At 37.1% G+C, this 18,762-nt stretch overlaps 2 protein-coding genes and 1 long non-coding RNA gene across 4 annotated transcripts in view; 2 read left to right on the plus strand and 1 right to left on the minus strand.

Annotated features, from left to right (window-relative positions):
* Positions 1–2,869: 2,869 nt before the first annotated feature.
* On the plus strand, positions 2,870–5,195 carry LOC128922898 (retinal guanylyl cyclase 1-like). Of its 2 annotated transcripts, none has more exons than XM_054235296.1 (4): positions 2,870–4,173; positions 4,314–4,493; positions 4,561–4,773; positions 4,872–5,195. In XM_054235296.1, exons 1-3 carry the CDS (start codon positions 3,959–3,961, stop codon positions 4,595–4,597), a joined length of 432 nt encoding a protein of 143 aa, XP_054091271.1. In that variant the 5' UTR covers positions 2,870–3,958; the 3' UTR covers positions 4,598–4,773; positions 4,872–5,195. The 2 variants fall into 2 exon arrangements, with proteins under 2 accessions (XP_054091271.1, XP_054091272.1); XM_054235297.1 differs by having other exon boundaries at positions 4,561–4,684.
* A 3,810-nt stretch (positions 5,196–9,005) lies between these two features.
* The window catches only part of LOC114805021 (putative uncharacterized protein DDB_G0271606), a 91,527-nt gene continuing 81,770 nt past the window's right edge, over positions 9,006–18,762 (plus strand). The window contains exon 1 of the mRNA XM_054225845.1: positions 9,006–10,218. The gene's annotated coding sequence lies outside the window, so the exon portion shown is untranslated. The remainder of the gene's footprint in view (positions 10,219–18,762) is intronic.
* LOC128919952 (uncharacterized) lies at positions 13,982–14,990 on the minus strand. The gene is made up of 2 exons (XR_008470061.1): positions 14,813–14,990; positions 13,982–14,745 (listed from the first exon to the last, which is right to left on the minus strand). It is a non-coding gene; the product is annotated as an uncharacterized LOC128919952 (long non-coding RNA).

Here is an 18,762-nt window from a genome sequence, read left to right on the forward strand (position 1 = left end):
CGCAACGAATCAAAGTCAAAACAAGTTGCATTGCAACAACACAACATGAAGCCCACTGAAAGAAATAGCCCGGAAAAAGTATTTGTTAATTCACAAAATATTCAAGTAGCTCTACAGTCGTTTATAAAGCGGCATCGTAGCAGCTTACAAAAACTAATGGAACAAAATAATAAGTTGGGGCAACAAAACGCGCTCTTAAATGCACAATTGAGCAATCAACAGGGCACCGTGCTGGCGGTAAATGAAAAATTTCTGCCGGCAACAAGGAAATTACCAAATACAAAGAAGAGCAACCCCGTTTGATGGAGAGTAAAAGCTTACTGCGCACTGAATTGTTTGCTTATAAAAAGCGCTATGGTGAATTGCTGGTTTTCAGTGGAAAGGAGCTGAAGGAGTGTGGTGAAAGGGAGAAAGTGTTGAAAAATGAGCTTGAAGTAATTCGTAAAGAATTGCAAGACAAGCACGTTGAATTTGAACACAACAATGCAGAGTTAATTCAGACCAGAATTGAAATCAATGAAAGCAAGCTGCCACTGTGGAAGGACTGCGAAGCCACCTTAAATAGGCGATACCAGCAATTATCAGCGGAAGGAGCCTCACATTCTAGGACCATACCAACAGCCAGTGCGAGCCATGGGAAACAACAACATATGGACAGGACCAAATCGGCGCTAGTTGCAGCGAATACGAGGCAGCCTCTTTGTCAGCAGTGCAGATCAAAAGACCACTATTTAACTGCCTGCCCCACTTTCAAGACGCTTCCGGTGCAGCAGAGGTTCGAGTTTGTGAAATCGTCATGCAACATCATGCAGGAGGTGGTGGTACGCGGCGAGCCCTACTATATACTGTCGCTATCGCCGGACGAAATAATAGCGAAGGGCAGCACCACCAGAGGCCATCAACATTATGCGTCATTGCTGGGCTGAACAGCCGGACATGCGGCCCGTCTTTAATTCGTGAGTACAACACAACGATCTATGTATACATACATAACTGCCCATCTGGCTTAGTGAACAGTAAGGGAGGCCTATAAATATACTTTGTGGCATTTGGCCTATATTGGTTTTATGTATGCTATATTTCACTTTTCTATTTATTTACTTTGCCTTTTTTCTTCACCTTTTTATCGCGCAGACGCATTACTTTGCCCGCCGGCTGTTGATGACAACCTTAATGATGTACCAATATTCTAATAATATTCTTCGTTTGCTGTTAAAATTTATCAGCGATTACGAACGCTTTAAAATGCTCAATCACGGACGTAAGGTGAATTTCGTCGACACAATGTTTCAAATGCTCGAAAAGTATTCGAATAACTTGGAGGAGCTGATATGTGAGCGCACAGATCAATTGGTAATTGAGAGGAAGAAAACTGAACAGTTATTAAATCGCATGCTACCCATGTAAGGAATATAGACGTTTAACTCACAACAATGGTATGGAAATAATTCTTATTTCTTTTAACTACCCGACAATTACCCCCCAATCTCGCCACCCTGAATTGGTAAAAAAAAATTAAATATTTTTTTCTTTTTTAACGTAGTTCGTAGTTCGGTGGCGGAAAAATTGAAAATGGGCTTGGTCGTCGAACCGGAGGAATTTTCCGACGTAACAATATGTTGCGTCAAGCGACATATATGTATAATTGTAAAAACCTAAAACTTAAAGTAAGAAAATGAATTGTATTGGAATATTAGAAATTGAATTAAAATATTGAATTATAAAAATCATACTTACCCTAATAATACATTTATATTACCTTACTATATACTTACCCTAATAATATATTTAGAATACATATTTATAATACCGTTACTTTAAGATTTAGACTAAGTGATCATATAAAAGAGAATAAAGAACTCTCTCGTATTATACACGTTGAACCGAACGCACGCTATTTTGATTTCTCGGAATAATTAAATTTTACTTTTCGCGACACAGGTAATTGGAGTTTTTATTTAATTCGCGCACCCCCAAAATTTTCGTTTCTCAAAAAACATTGAGATTTTTCATGGCGCCGAGCAGGGACTTGTGCGTTAATTAAAAAATTAAAACTTAAATACACTTAAAAAGTGCAAAAAATTAATAGGGTATTAATTATTTTTCGTTCTCGTTACCAATTACCTGTGTAAAATTCAGTTCTCGTTACCAATTACCTGTGTAAAATTCCGTTCGGTTCTCGTATTTCGGCTTTCGGCTTAGTGAAAGTGAAGGTGAAAAAATAATATACAATAAATATAACACTCGTGCACCAACAAAACAACTAGAAGGTGCGAGGTGAAAAAGAGAAAAACCACATATGTACATATCTACGTTGTGCGCCTAAGCAAGCGGAGACCGCGTTACCAACCAACAAGGTATAATTGCATATACATATGTATATATGTGCAAGAAGACTGGTAAACGGTAAGTACAGTGCGTTACAAAAAAATTGTATCAAAGCGTTTAAGACAGTTACGGGCAAAATTATCGTGACGGTAAAGTTCCGCTACAAATTACCGCTTCTAGTGCAGCTAAGTGTCCGGTAATTCAAAAGTGCCGTGTAAAGTACCGGAATAGAAGACCGACAGAGGTAATTGGAGTATTTATTTAATTCGCGCACCTCCAACATTTTCGTTTCTCAAAAAACATTGAGATTTTTCATGGCGCCGAGCAGAAAGATTTCATTTGCTGATTAAAGTGTACCAATAGCTTGAACAGCATATTTTTCAATGACGTCGTAAACGTCTTTGTGTATGTGTTGTATGCTCCACGCTGCTCTCAGATGTCGGTGGAATTTCTGTTGAACCTCTAGCACTTTCAGCGCGCATCGGTAACGTATGAATAGTTCTTGATGGTGTCCAACCGCGCATTAATACGGCTGTACAGTAATGCTGACAGGTTGCGTAGCGCGGCCCTCATCGTGTCGTTGTATATGCGGCAAGGGATTTGTGGCATTCGGGTAGAATAAATGCTGGATTTCACGCATTTTATCGATGGTTTTCTCAGTTTCGGTTTTATAATCAGCATGTTCTTTACGCAAGCCAATAATTGTTTGTTCTTTTTGCGTAAGTTCATTCTGCATAACGCTGAATGATTTCTGCAGTTGCTCTAATTGAAAATAATAATTCAAAATCTACAACCGCATATCTGGACATAAAACAATATGCCAAGAATCAGTTCGAGTAGAGCAAATCGCAACGAATCAAAGTCAAAACAAGTTGCATTGCAACAACACAACATGAAGCCCACTGAAAGAAATAGCCCGGAAAAAGTATTTGTTAATTCACAAAATATTCAAGTAGCTCTACAGTCGTTTATAAAGCGGCATCGTAGCAGCTTACAAAAACTAATGGAACAAAATAATAAGTTGGGGCAACAAAACGCGCTCCTAAATGCACAATTGAGCAATCAACAGGGCACCGTGCTGGCGGTAAATGAAAAATTTCTGCCGGCAACAAGGAAATTACCAAATACAAAGAAGATCAACCCCATTTGATGGAGAGTAAAAGCTTACTGCGCACTGAATTGTTTGCTTATAAAAAGCGCTATGGTGAATTGCTGGTTTTCAGTGGAAAGGAGCTGAAGGAGTGTGGTGAAAGGGAGAAAGTGTTGAAAAATGAGCTTGAAGTAATTCGTAAAGAATTGCAAGACAAGCACGTTGAATTTGAACACAACAATGCAGAGTTAATTCAGACCAGAATTGAAATCAATGAAAGTAAGCTGCCACTGTGGAAGGACTGTGAAGCCACCTTAAATAGACGATACCAGCAATTATCAGCGGAAGGAGCCTCACATTCTAGGACGAACAATAAGGGAGGCCTATAAATATACTTTGTGGCATTCTGCCTATATTGGTTTTATGTATGCTATGTTTCACTTTTCTATTTATTTACTTTGAATTTTTTTCTTCACCTTTTTACCGCGCTGACGCATTACTTTGCCCGCCGGCTGTTGATGACAACCTTAATGATGTGCCATGAATAATATTCTTCGTTTGCTGTTAAAATTTATCAGCGTTTACGAACGCTTTAAAATGCTCAATCACGGACGTAAGGTGAATTTCGTCGACACAATGTTTCAAATGCTCGAAAAGTATTCGAATAACTTGGAGGAGCTGATACGGGAGCGCACAGATCAATGGGATATTGAGAGGAAGAAAACTGAACAGTTATTAAATCGCATGCTACCCAGGTAAGGAATATAGGCGTTTAACTCACAACAGTGGTATGGAAATAATTCTTATTTCTTTTAACTACCCGACAATTACCCCCCAATCTCGCCACCCTGAATTGGTAAAAAAAAATTAAATATTTTTTCTTTTTTAACCGTAGTTCGGTGGCGGAAAAATTGAAAATGGGTTTGGTCGTCGAACCGGAGGAATTCTCCGACGTAACAATATATTTTAGCGACATCGTTGGTTTTACAACGATTGCTGCGCACTGTAGTCCCGTACAGGTTGTGGATCTGCTTAACCATCTCTACACAATTTTCGATACGACTATCAACGCAAGGTAAGCGGAAGTAAATTCACTTATGTGTATATGTTTAGTTGTATTTCGTGCTTATGAATTTCGGTAGGTGGAAACCATACAATAGAACAGCGCGGACTAATTGAAATAAAAGGAAAGGGTATGATGAACACTTTTTGGCTGTTGGGAAAGAAAGGTTTTGATAAGCCATTGCCTGCACCGCCACCAATTGGGTAAGTCTAAAGGCTAAGTCAGTTTTATTAAAACTCATATTTATTTGAAATATTTATACTTTAACATGCTTACTCAGTGAATTACACGGGTGAGTGTTCCGAGTAAAATTGTTAAAATCTGTCATCCCTTGTTCATATTCTCAACTATACTAACTCTATTTTCTAACATTTTCTATGCTGTTTTCAGTCTCGATGAGTCTCTTATCCGCAACTCGATCACACTCAAAGCACAAGCGAATAAATCAGGCAACAGCACCAAGCAACCCCAAGTCAATCTTCGTCGCTGGCCGGCGAATCGGTCGAGGTGAAAGTGGAGATTACAGCACCCACCAATGCGGACATTTGCTCGTCGAGCTTGCCAAACTCATACTCATTAGACTCTACCTCTACAAATACAATCAGTCCAAATGTCACATTATGTCCAGATTTCCCCACGAAGATTTCAAACGCCAGTCCGCAATCACGTAAAATGTCCGAACTCTCACCTGAGAGCTTGCTCACGCCAGGCAATTTCAATCGTTTACTGAGCTCGGCAGGCGGTTCCTCGTCCCGTCTCTATAAAAAATAGAAGAGATGATGGATCTCAGTTCACCGTACAATCATTACAAGTGTCTTAGCCCCAATAAAACTAATCTCACACTGTTCAAAAATGAACATGTTGGCGAGCAGCTAAATATTTTTTAAGATAAGAAAACATGTAATTCTCATTATCATAAGAACACATATAGTCCACCCCATATATTTAACTTAGTTAAGATAGTTTCAAAATTTTTATATAACGAATGACATGAAAAACACAAATAAAGATCAGAATGAATTATTTCTCACTAGATGACTTGTCCTTCAATTACTGACCCTCACCAGAGATAAGAAATTATTAATACAGCCTGTCCTCACAAAATTCTACAACGGTAAGTACTTGTATAGCGGTGGTGTTGTTTGTAGCATTAGTCCAAATGGCACATTAACACGAACACACAAGCAGATTTCCACTTTGATCACTCAAGACCTTAATAAAATGTAAGAGAAATGACTTTCACCCCCCCAGCACCACACCCATCGCGCACCTTAAACGGCATTCGTTATAATATGCGCGGCACTATGACAGAAAGTCCCACATTCAATTCGTTCATTTTACAATATATACATCAAAGGCCAATGAAGATATCGAAACAAAACTTTTCACAAATACTTCATTTATTGCGTGAAATCGCCTATCGTAAAATCGCCTACCAGGCTATAACTGTGCAAGTCAACAAAAATCGAACATATTCCAGAGAAATTCAAAAGGGGTGTGTTTGTTATGATAGTGTGCGTCTGTGCCAAAAGCGGGTCAATATTTCCTGTATCCTCCTAATATACGGATTTTCGAACTTAAGGTGGACTTTATAACTCCTATATTGGTTAATATGTATATTGGTATTTAACTGAGGGTATAGTGTTGGATATAATGTAAATGTTAATGAAATCGGTTCAGGAATTATAAAATTATTAAAAAAAAAAAAAAAAAAATATATATCAATTTTATTGCACGTTGCTTTGCTTGGATTTTAAAAATTTGGGGTAGGATTTACTCGAAGTTCTCCATAAATCGATCTCTTGAATTTGCAATAGAAGTAAAATTTTATACAAATAACCTTCCATAACTTGATGTCTCTCTAACTCGATCTTTTTTTTGTTGATTATGGTGATTCGAGTTAGGGAAGTTCAACTGTATCTAGTATATAATCACAGAGATTTAATTGCAGCTTTCCAATTTGGTACCAAAAGCTTTTTATTTACAAATGTTAAGAGCCTGGAACTTTGCATCAAAACTAAGAAAAATATTTCTTCATGAACTCATAGAATATCCACACGAATCTAAATGAGTCTGGTAAAAAGCTCCCGTAATATAGTTGAAAAAATAACATAAACTGATACAGGCTTACACATTTGGATAACAACAAGAAGATAAATGTTTCAGAATTCATACAGATTTGCTTAAAGATGTTATTAGAATATCAAACTTTTATTTTAAAGAATAAACTTTCACATACGCCCAGCGAAATATTTATAAAGCCACCCTCGTTTTGCTCAATAATGAATAAAAAATTTATAATTTTGCTGTTATTTATTATTTTTTCTTATAAATATTTAATTCAACGAATTTTATAGAAAGATTCTTGAAAAAACATTAAATTATACAATGTTTTTAAAATAATTTAAATTAACAGAACCAAATAATTATAAAGCCACTTTGGTTATGCATCATATATGAATATTTAAAAGAGAAATAAAATGTTTAATAAGATCATCTGGGGATAAAAATTACTAAAGGATGGATAACGGTTTAATCAATTGTTGACCATTTTTCGACAACGTCATTCCTTAGGCATTTTACGTTATCAAATTGCCGTCCCTGTTCGAAAACCTACGCTGATAACATAGACCAAAGGTTTTCTATAGGATTTAGGTCGGCACTAAAAGCAGCCCAATCGAGAAAATTTATATTCCGAGTCAGCAATAAATCAATTGTTTTCTTTGAACGATGAATTACAGCGTTGTCTTGCTGGAAAACGAAATCTTGGCCAATACATTTATGTTCGAAATCAATTAACACTTCATGAAGCAATTTAATGTAGTATTCAGAGCCCCTTTTTGTTGTTACAAAGCATACGGGAGTCTTCCCTCTGTTGGTTGTCCCAGCCCAAACTATGAGTGATCCGCCACCAAAATTTCGTCACTTACATTTCCGCTATGGTGACGCTTTGTGCCTCCAATATTTTTGGAGACCCTTTGGAGATCCCAATCTAAGTTGAAATTTGTTTCGTCAGTAAAACAAAAGTTTTCCGCTCATCATCCTAAGCGCGATATTTGTCTTTTTTTTTGTTTTTAACTTGTTTTTTTATTTGTGTCACACAGACATTTTCTTCCATTATAATACGTTTAATGCAAAGTGTTTGCCTTTCGTTTCCTTAGGGAGGCTCACCAGTGTTCTTATTTTCTGCATAATTGGTCGCTAATTGTAAAAAATTGGAGCAACCTTCCACCTATTTAAACGTCTTGAAATTTTCCGGTTTGACAAACCTCCTTCGTAATATGCTATAATTTTTCCTTTCTCTTTTTCTGTCAAAGCTTTTCCGCAAACGATTTAGCAAAAAGTAAATATAGATATGAAATTAATTTAATTACTTATGCAATAATAATTAATAACTCACATGAAGTCGTATATGCCACAACTAAACATATAATGGAAGCAGATAAATGCCTTTTGATTTTAGAATTAAGTTCAGAGATAACCGTTCTCGTTAAATATTCCCCGCCTATTCCTATTAGAGAATTAAATGAATATAAAATAATTCAATGTCATAAGGTTTATTTAAAATACAGGATTTGTGGACGCTTACACCAAGTTTTCCAACAAAATCATGAAATTAGAGGGTGGCTTTATAAATATTTCGCTGGGTATATGCAGACAGTGAATTAAATTTTTAAAAATAAAATATGAATTTATATATTAATTTATTTACAGGTGGTTTACATAAACTAATAGTATATTCAGTGTTACGTATGCGTCCAGGTGTCTGGAAATATTCACCAACATGCCGTTTATGAAGTAAAGGTGATACAATTACAACTGTTTGTGACATGAAATAACAATTCTGAACAGTTATGTGTATATCTGTACATAATGCCATTAATATACTTCGTTTACCAATCAACTGTACACAAGTTCTAAACTAATGGAACAATTCGGATACCCAGTTCATCAGTGTTTATTTTCACAAATAGTGACAAACTGAACATATACTAAGACTACGTGACAAACAAATAAGGTTGCATAAGACTTTTAACAGAATTTGATTAATTTTAGAAAAAGTTTTAATGACAATTTTCAATTCGAGAGAGTTATCCAACTTCAATAAAATCAACTTCTTAAAAAAAACTGCAGTCTTTCAGTTTGACAAATAAATGATATAAAAAAGTTCTGTTTTCCTTATATATTAGAAACATTGAATCGCACATTTCCCAACAATAACGTCAAATGTCAAATAACCGACAAATGTTTGCTGACTTGAAAATATTAACAAAAAATCACTATTTCCGAAATTTCTACTGCTGATAAGGGACAGCAAATACATATTCACAGAAAAATACGAGTAAATATACATATATATAAGCAATGTGAATACAATTACAATCCCAACAAATGGCGAGGCACAACAATAGCAGCACAATCTATGATACAAACAGAAACAATAACTACAAAAAGACACAGTCAGCACTAACTGAATTCTGTGTTTATATGTATATGCTAATTGCAGTTGCTGTTGTTGTTATGTTTCTTCTACAATAAGTTGTTCAGTATTTCTGCCACTTCCTCTTTTCCTCGTGAGCTGCACCTAAGCAAATCAAGGATGAAAACAAAAATCAGCTGATTTCAATGGCGTAAAGCACTATGCCCTTTTTTGTATTTATTTGTCAAACAATAACAAAATCACATCGCTAAACACAAATACACACACACACATGCATACAAATGTGTTGTTGGGCAAAATACGAGAGAGAATATAATTTATACTACCTACCACAAAAACAACAATAGTGTATTTGGAACTCTCACTTTTGAGCTTCGCTTCATTTCAGTGAAAGTAGTGAAAGCTTTATTGTATAGACGCGCTGCATGTTTGAGTGAGAAAGTGAGTGAAAAAGCACAGGAGGTGCCAAGCTCTGTTCCAACATGCTTGTGGAACTTATCTCTGCTCTGCCATATGAATGAAACGGATAACATTTGTGCGATTTCAATTCAGTTCTCGAATCAATTTGAAAGCGTTTGGTTGCCTACAACGGAGGTGTTAACGCGCACATACAGAGCATTTTTCTGTCAGCAGACAACCAGACAAACTGGGAATTTGTGAATTGTGTATTTTGTTGTTTGTTTTGAAGCCGTCGTACACACTCCTATGTACACACACCATGTGTAGTGTAAGTGGGCTCAACAAAATTCAAATTTCATAGTACCAAAGTGCTTACGCGGCTGTTCCATAGTGAATTTCAAATTTCATAGCGTTTGAGCAAAATAAAATAAAATATATACAGTGAGCAGATTGTGCGGCACAGCAACCCAGATTGCTTACAAATCACTATACTTCCTTTTTTTGATGTGCGTGTATGTGTATTAGTATTGTATTAAAGCGGTTATCGACGTTGGAACGCCGCGAAACCAGCTGGCGTGTTTGTGTTGTGGCAACGGTCTATGTGTACTGCGGCGCGTATACGCAACATTTTGCGCTATAGTCGCAGCTGCAATCAATGTTGTATGTGAACATGCTGATTGATTCGTGGTAAATGCGTCGCTTTGGTTAAGCGGACTACTATAATAGCAAATTTAAATCAAATATTTCAAATTTGACAGAGGAAATGAGTGCTGATTTCAATGGGCTGGTTTCATTGTGTGTTTAATATTCAGGCAATTGTGGATTAAAGCGTATTTTCAGAGAAGGATATCAAGATCGTATATTGCTATATATTACAGTGCCTAAGCGGAAAAGCAGGTAATATAAATATTAATATTTAAAATAACATAAAACAAATTATTATTGTTGGTGACTTCTTCTTATGTTTGTTTATAGGTATTTATGTGTATCCAAAATAGTCATATAGCATACATGTATGCTTACTGCATCGAGTATGAATATATTATACTTTTTGCGGCAAGTGTTTCGATTGTTTCGCAAGAACAATATGCGACATGGAAAGAATTATGTCTGTGAAGAAATTGAGCGCGTTATACTTTCAGCCTCTTTAGCTTTAAGTCTCAAAGATGTATTGAAACCACCTATGTTTTGTTATCCTAACAAAACTGATTAAAGAGACTTATCCACCTTTTAAAAAAACGTTGAACTGCACGGAATAACTTTATAAAACTATTTCAGGGTTGAAGGGAGGACAGCATTTACTGTCAAATCCATATCTCCTATGAGATAGATATTTAAAAAAAACACTTCAGATATATTTTTTTCTTTAATTTTTTTTAATAAGAATACTTAAATACAGTCGAGGTGTCACTTTATTTGTCGCTATGTAAACATTAAATAGCTTTGATATTTATTAACCGATTGAGTTATTGTGGTGTTTGACTTAGCTTTGGATTTCAGAACTGTGCTCTCACTTCAAAGGCTATAACTTATGAACTGTCTTCTGGTGCCTGAAATAACACTATGAAATTATTGTGACTGCTCTACCATGAGCTGAGGCATCTATTTGAGCTCATTGTCTCTATTTTTCTGCCACATTTCTTAAGAGTGACCTAATCTACACTGTTTAGTAAGACCGTGTTTGAACTATTTAACTCATATACTGTAAAAGAACAAGTCGACATCTGTGGCCTTAAATTATGCGTTCATTGGACGAGGTGTGTTCAAAAAATAATGGTAATTCTTGTTTTATGAAAAAAGATTTATTCATTCGTCTAGCCTAATGTTGTAGCCTTTAAAAGAGTTTTCATTCGACATTATGCAATTATGCCAACGCTTCTAACAATCTTTTCTCTCTTTCAGCGATTTCACCTATGTTTTTAAAACAAAGACCCTATAGAGTTCTCTTTATTTTTGGAAATCAGAAAAAAATCACACTGTGCCATGTCTGACGAATATGGAGACTGGGGCATTGTTACAGTCTTGTTTTTTGCTTGGTTTGTGAATAAATACTTCCCAACTTCCTAGATTTTGAGAAAAACTGTAATATTATTAGTTAGATTGTAGCAGCATTTTAATTAATATAATAATTCCTGATGTTCACTTTGCGTTAAATCTCTTCGACCACTTTTGTCAAAAAATATTTCCCGCCTCGAATCTGCAACCAGATTTACAATTTTCTCTACATTCATGTAGAGCGAAGACACAACTTCGCCAACATGTCTTTAATATTTGTAATCAACTTCTATATCCATACCGGTCAGCAGGCTTTTAACGAACTTGAAATGAATTGAATTAGCGTCGAATACACGAAAAATGAGTTGGGTTTAAGAGCACAAAAAAGTAACATAATAAAATTAAAACAGAGGCTAGAACAACTAAAATCTAACGGTATGCAATAGCTTTCAACACAAATATATGCGGTATACATATCCATAAATATTCACATATATGTATTTTTGCATAAACTAAATAGCTTTCATGCGACCAATGTCAATGCAAATATTGTAGTGGCGCTCTTGCGGTTGCTCAACTCGGTTACTTTAAGTAATTCAATTACCAAAGCTAACTACATATTGGTGCTGCTGTGCAATAACAGCGGGCAGTCGAGAATTCGGATCGTCAACCGAACAGACAGTCTGACAGGCTGCTGTGGCAAACCGGACAGGAGCAGGGTGACAGTATGAAGATATTGTGCAAAGTGGCTTCGTCGGTAGACTGACCAAAATGGGTAATTCATGCAAATGCCAAATATCAAGTAATAATGGAATTAATAAAGCATACACTAAAGCGCACAGACAAAAAGACCCTAATTAAGAAGAAACGTGTTAGGTTTGTGTGCGTGTTTGAGGCGATAAAACGGATAAATAGAATATCTAAACTTGTGTTCGTATATAAGCGAGGTTTTGCGTGTGACGTAGATATTTTCATTTAGATATAATTTGTAGCGCTATTGATATATTGGAAATATTGTTGTTGAACTGGGTTTTTAGGCTAATGTAGTCTGGTTGTACAGACTATAGTAAACTCTTCCTGATCCTACACTGGTAATCAGAGAACTTTTCTCTCCTCTCTCTTTTTTCTGAGAACTTTTTTATTGATTTCAATAAAGACTAGCTCCTGAGATCTTTAATGTTTAGAAAATCTCGTGGATCTGTTGAAAGGATGAAACATTCCTCGGTCCTTATGTATATAAACATCCCATGAAGGTTTCGCTATACGAAACTTGCTTGTTCTTTTCGTCACACACGTCATTTAGCAAAAGCCCGACTGTGATTGTAAAAGCATTTATTTTCATGCGAATATTCTCCTTTTAAAAAAAGCAAATGCCGCGTTTGACGAAGTCCTTGACAAAGTGAAATAACGAAATTTTGTTAAACATTGCAAAGGCAACCATTTCACTTCACTGGAGGTAAGGTTGGTAAATGTGTCATTCTTACAAAAGCAAAGAGTAAAGAAAAGTACAAACGTACTTAAATGACTGAAATGAAGTAAAATAAAAAAAGAAGAATTAGAGTAGAAAAAATCGCTGAGCGACATTCAAGGCAAATAACTGTCTACTTATACAAAATAACAATAAAATCAAATAAATTCCTTTGCACATTTACTGATGAGCAGTCTGACATGACAAGCATGGCGACAATGGCGCAAACACACAACAACAACTGTGAAGAATGTAATGTAAAGAGAAGAAGAAGAGAATGACTCTGGGCAACATGTTGGCGCTCGCAACAGCGCGACTGTTCTTCGTGACTGAACGCGCTGCTTGCTAAAATAACTTAAAAAAGTTGCATATTAAGTTAGTTATTGTTTGCCGGCAAGTGTTAGCTGTTACACTGTCCGCCAGCGAATGTCTGCGCTGGCTGGCTGCCGTCGCGTAGATTGCGAGTGGTGAGTGGTGTATGATGAATTGTGCTATTTTGCTTTTCCAGCGCTTCATTTGATTTGTCAGCTGTCAAAGTAAGCTGACGGAAATGTTTGTTAAATTCCATTATTTGTTTAAGGATTATATAAGTGGGATTCACGGGCGCATAATGCATTGTACGTGTTTCTGCATTATTTAGAAACCTGGGCATTGTTGAGTGTTAGAATGAAAGGATCGTTTTGGATATTTACGAAGGGCGGTTTTTTGCTATAATAAAGACGCCTAAGGTCAAGAAAAAATGGTTATACAAATACTTTATGATAAAATGCATTTTTATGCATTCCTTTTACTATCTAAACTTTAGTCTTCGCTGTAGATCAAATATCTAAGAAAATTTGCTATTCCTAAACAGTCAAACCTTTTATGATCTGTCAGACTGGGATGATTGGACATTTTGGTTCGGAAACAGATATTAAATTTAGACATTCTGCTAGATTTTAAACACTCCGCTCAAGGAAGTGGTTAAGGGGTTAGGTGGTATTCAGATGCTAAAAACTAGGGTATTTTCACATTTTTTTAAATATATACATACTCATGCTTCATTTAAACAGTATTTTGTGAAATTTTTATTTAAATATTCCGAAAACTCAGTCGTTGGCACCCCATCTTCCATGTTCATCTGAAAACAATAAACCAAAAATATTTCGATAGCATATGGATAAATCAATTTAATGAACGAATGAAAAAAAGAAAAAATGAAATTTTAATTTTTGTCAGAATTTTAATCAAAAAATTATTATTTTTTGTCAAATTTTCGGCATATATTGGATCGGAAAAAAATAATTATAATAAAAATAAAAAAAAAATTCTTCGTTCATTAACTAGATAATGTTATTCCAAAGAAGTGTGCAAAATCGCTGCATAACTTTTTGAGTTATCGTGTCCACCGACTTGAAAAATTTAAATTTGAGATAAATGCGTTTAAAGTTTTACATTCGGACTGATGAGCGGAAATTCCAAAGAGTACTTCTCTTAGAATATTACTCGGATTGATTTGATATTTTTGCATAATATTTTAAACATATTGCACTTTTAATAAGACAAAGAAATGTTTTCAAATTTTGAAATTTTGAAATCCACTTAACCCCTGAATCTTATTTGGTTGCTCTTTAGTAGGCTGGTAGATTTATTCTTTTCAAGCGGGTTGCCTTATAAGAATTTACCAAGGTTTTGTTGACCAATGGGGTTGGATGCTCACGTAGTTTTGATATGTATATTCATTCTACAGTCTCTGCTTCCTTTTTCCATGGAGCTGTGATAGCTCTGAGCATTTTTGATTAAAACCTCTGCATTATGTCAATGGTAATTGCATATATCGCACCCCATAGTTGATTACCATACATCCAAATCCAACAATTTTTGTTATAAAATTCGAAACTGATGAGCTGGTGGCAATACAAATTCTTGTCACGGTATTGATGATTTTTATGAGATAATTTGCTCCTAGATTATATTTAAACCTATAAAAATAAAATTATAAAATATGACCAATATTTTACCATATTTTGGATCGTTACCCTCTATTACCTATGTGTGTTTGTTAACTTGTATACCCTCCTTATTTATACATCGCTATAAAGCCATAACACATTTTACTCAAGCCAGTATCAAATAAATAAATTTCCATATATGCGTTAAGAGTATGACTTATAACAATATAAATAACATTTTAAACTTCTTTCTCTGCTGATTTTTGAAACGTTGATTTACTTTTATATTTGTGAAAGTAAAGTCTACTGCATTTTAAATTTTTGCCTGAAAATATGAGCCAGCAAGTTTTTTTTAACTGCTTTGTTAGAGTGACACTAAAAAGCGGATACTGAAATTTTAATTAAAGATTCTAAAGCGATTTTAGAAATTTCTTAATTTATATTGATTTAATTTGATTAAGGATTCCAAAATGTATTTTTTAAAAGAAGCATTGAATGGAAAACGGTGCAAGGGCAAATATAATTTTAGATACCTACAAACCGGTATTTAATTTCCACTTTTCTAATTTCTTTGCCAAATCTGTAAACGCGTTATTGTGTTGTATAAAAATATCGACTAAAGGAAAACACGTGACACAAACTTGAAAACAATTTTATTTATTTTTCTTTTCTTCTACAACTATATCTCACCTCTAAATCAACACCCATCTAATACACTTTTCAATTGGCGCTTAACACCAGAACAGTAATGATTCAAGAAGCATTTAAAGAAACACAAAAAAAAATCTACAGAAAATTGTCGCCAATTCATTGCCAACATTGTCTTGAGACAACAGCTACGTGGGAGCATCTTTTCTAAATGCTACCCATTCGACGTTGCTATGCGTTTACCTTCGGCATTTATCACCGTGGAAATCTGTGGGTGAGCTGCATAACGGAGGTGTTTATCTGGAAGTATCAACTTGACGGTAGAAAATGAAAGTTTCGTATTTGCTGCTCCTAAATCTACATCGGCTTATTTGTTGAATTTATCTGTGATCACATGCAACTAAGTAGCGATGAGTGTTGTTAAGGAAACGTAACGGTGGAAGCACTCATGAAAGTTTAGCATATACATATGTGTAAAGGATAAGAAAAATATTTTTTGGATCGTTTCCAACTCTCTTTATGGTTATGGAACCAATTTATTTTGGGTATAGGAACATTTAATTTCCTTAATAATGATGAACTTTATTCTTTTTGACTGGCGTGGACACTGCTTACGCGGTTATAGCCGAGTTCACAACAGCGCGCCACGCATCTCTCCTTTTGGCAGTTTGGCGCCAACTGGAAACACCAAGTGAAGCCAAGTAACTTTGCACTTGGTCTTTCCACCGGAGTGGAGGTCGTCCTCTTCCGCGGCTTCCTCCAGCAGGTACTGCATCGAACACTTTCAGAGCTGGAGCACTTTCATTCATTCGAACAACATGACCTAGTCAGTGTAGCCGCTGTCTTTTTATTCGCTGAACTATGTCAATGTCGTCATATAAATCGTACAGCTCATCGTTCCATCATCTGCGGTATTCGCCGTTGCCAATGTTTAGAGGACCATAAATCTTGCGCAAAACCTTTCTCTCGAAAACCCCAAGAGTCGTCTCATCTGATGTTGTCATCGTCCACGCTTCAGCGCCATACATCAGGACGGGAATAATGAGCGACTTATAGAGTTTGATTTTGGTACGTCGAGAGAGGACTTTACTTTTCAATTGCCTACTCAGTCCAAAGAAGCACATGTTGGCAAGAGTGATTCTGCGTTGGATTTCAAGGCTGACATTGTTGGTGTTGTTAACGCTGGTTCCCAAGTAGACGAAACTATCTACTACTTCAAAGGTATGACTGTCAACAGTGACGTGGGAGCCAAGACGCGAGTGCGCTGACTGTTTGTTTGATGACAGGAGATATTTCGTATTGTCCTCATTCACCACCAGACCCATACGCTTCGCTTCTTTATCTAGTCTGGAAAAAGCAGAACAAACGGCGCGGTTGTTGCTTCCGATGATATCAACATCATCGACATACGCCAGCTGCTGTGCACTCTTGTAGAAGATTGTACCTTCTCTATTTAGCTCTGCAGCTCGTATTATTTTTTCCAACATTAAGTTAAAGAAGTCGCACGACAGTGAGTCACACTGTCTGAAAGCTCGTTTGGTATCGAACGGCTCGGAGAGGTCCTTCCCGATCCTGACGGAGCGTTTGGTGTTGCTCAACGTCAGTTTACATAGCCGTATTAGTTTCGCAGGGATACCAAATTCAGACATCGCGACATAAAGGCAGCTCCTTTTCGTGCTGTCGAAAGCAGCTTTAAAATCGACAAAAAGGTGGTGTGTGTCGATCCTATTTTCACGGGTCTTCTCCAAGATTTGGCGCATGGTGAATATCTGGTCCATGGTGGATTTTCCAGGTCTAAAGCCACACTGATAAGGTTCAATCAGTTCTTTGACGGTGGGCTTTAGTCTTTCACACAATACCCTCGACAGAACCTTATACGAGATGTTGAGGAGGCTTATCGCACGGTAGTTGGCACAGATTGTGGGGTCTCCCTTTTTATGGATTGGGCAGAGCACACTTAGATTCTAATCGTCAGGCATGCTTTCTTCCGACCATATTCTACAAAGAAGCTGATGCATGCACCTTATCAGTTCTTCGCCGCCGTATTTGAATTTTTCGGCCGGTAATCCATCGGCCCCCGCCGCTTTGTTGTTCTTCAAGCGGGTAATTGCTATTCGAAGTTCTTCATGGTCGGGTAATGGAACATCTATTCCATCGTCATCGATTGGGGAATCGGGTTCGCCATCTCCTGGTGTTGTACTTTCACTGCCATTGAGCAGGTCGGAGAAGTGTTCCCTCCATAATCCCAGTATGCTCTGGACATCCGTTACCAGATTACCTCCTCGGTCTCTACATGATAATGCTCCGGTCTTGAAACCTTCTGTAAATCGCCTGATCTTTTCATAAAATTTTCGAGCATTACCCATGTCGGCCAGCTTTTCAAGTTTTTCATACTCACGCATTTCGGCCTCTTTCTTTTTACATCTGCAAATGCGTCTCGCTTCCCTCTTCAGTTCTCGATATCTGTCCCACCCCGAACGTGTTGTGGTCTTTCGCAACGTTGCGGGGTAGGCAGTCTGTTTTCTCTCCACTGCGGAACGACAACTCTCATCGTACCAACTGGTTTTTTGGCGTTGCCGGAGACCAATTGTTTCGGCTGCAGCAGTATGCAATGAGTTTGAGATGCCGTTCCACAGCTCCCTTATATCGAGATGCTGATGAGTGCTCTCAGAGAGCAGGAGTGCAAGTCGAGTAGAAAATCGTTCGGATGTCGGTTGTGATTGCAGCTTTTCGACGTCGAACCTTCCTTGTGTTTGTTGTCGGGCGTTCTTTGCTGCACAGAGTGCGTATTTTCGCTGCTACCAGATAATGGTCCGAGTCAATATTTGGTCCTCGGAGCGTACGCACATTTAAAACACTGGAGACATGTCTTCCGTCTATCACAACGTGATCGATATGATTACGCGTGTTTCGATCAGGGGACAGCCATGTTGCTTGATAAATTTTCTTGTGCTGGTATCTGGTGCTACAGACAACCATATTTCGGGCCCCAGCGAAGTCGATCAGCCTCAGGCCGTTTGGCAATGTTTCGTCATGGAGGCTGAATTTTCCGACTGTTGTGCCAAAGACACCTTTTTTTACCCACCCTGGCGTTAAAATCGCCATGCACGATTTTGACATCGTGGAGGGGGCAGCGCTCATAGGTACGTTCTAGGCGCTCATAGAAAGCATCTTTGGTCACATCGTCCTTCTCTTCCGTTGGGGCGTGGGCGCAAATCAGCGATATATTGAATTACCTCGCTTTGATGCGGATTGTGGCAAGACGTTCATCCACCGGGGTGAATGGCAGGACTCGACGACGGAGTCTCTCTCCCACCACAAATCTAACACCAAATTTGCGCTCCTTTATATGGCCGCTGTAGTAGATGTCACAAGGACCCACCTTCGTTCGTCCTTGTC

The sequence above is a fragment of the Zeugodacus cucurbitae genome, chromosome 2 (genome assembly GCF_028554725.1).
Source record: "Zeugodacus cucurbitae isolate PBARC_wt_2022May chromosome 2, idZeuCucr1.2, whole genome shotgun sequence".
NCBI classification, from domain to species: Eukaryota; Metazoa; Arthropoda; class Insecta; order Diptera; family Tephritidae; genus Zeugodacus; species Zeugodacus cucurbitae.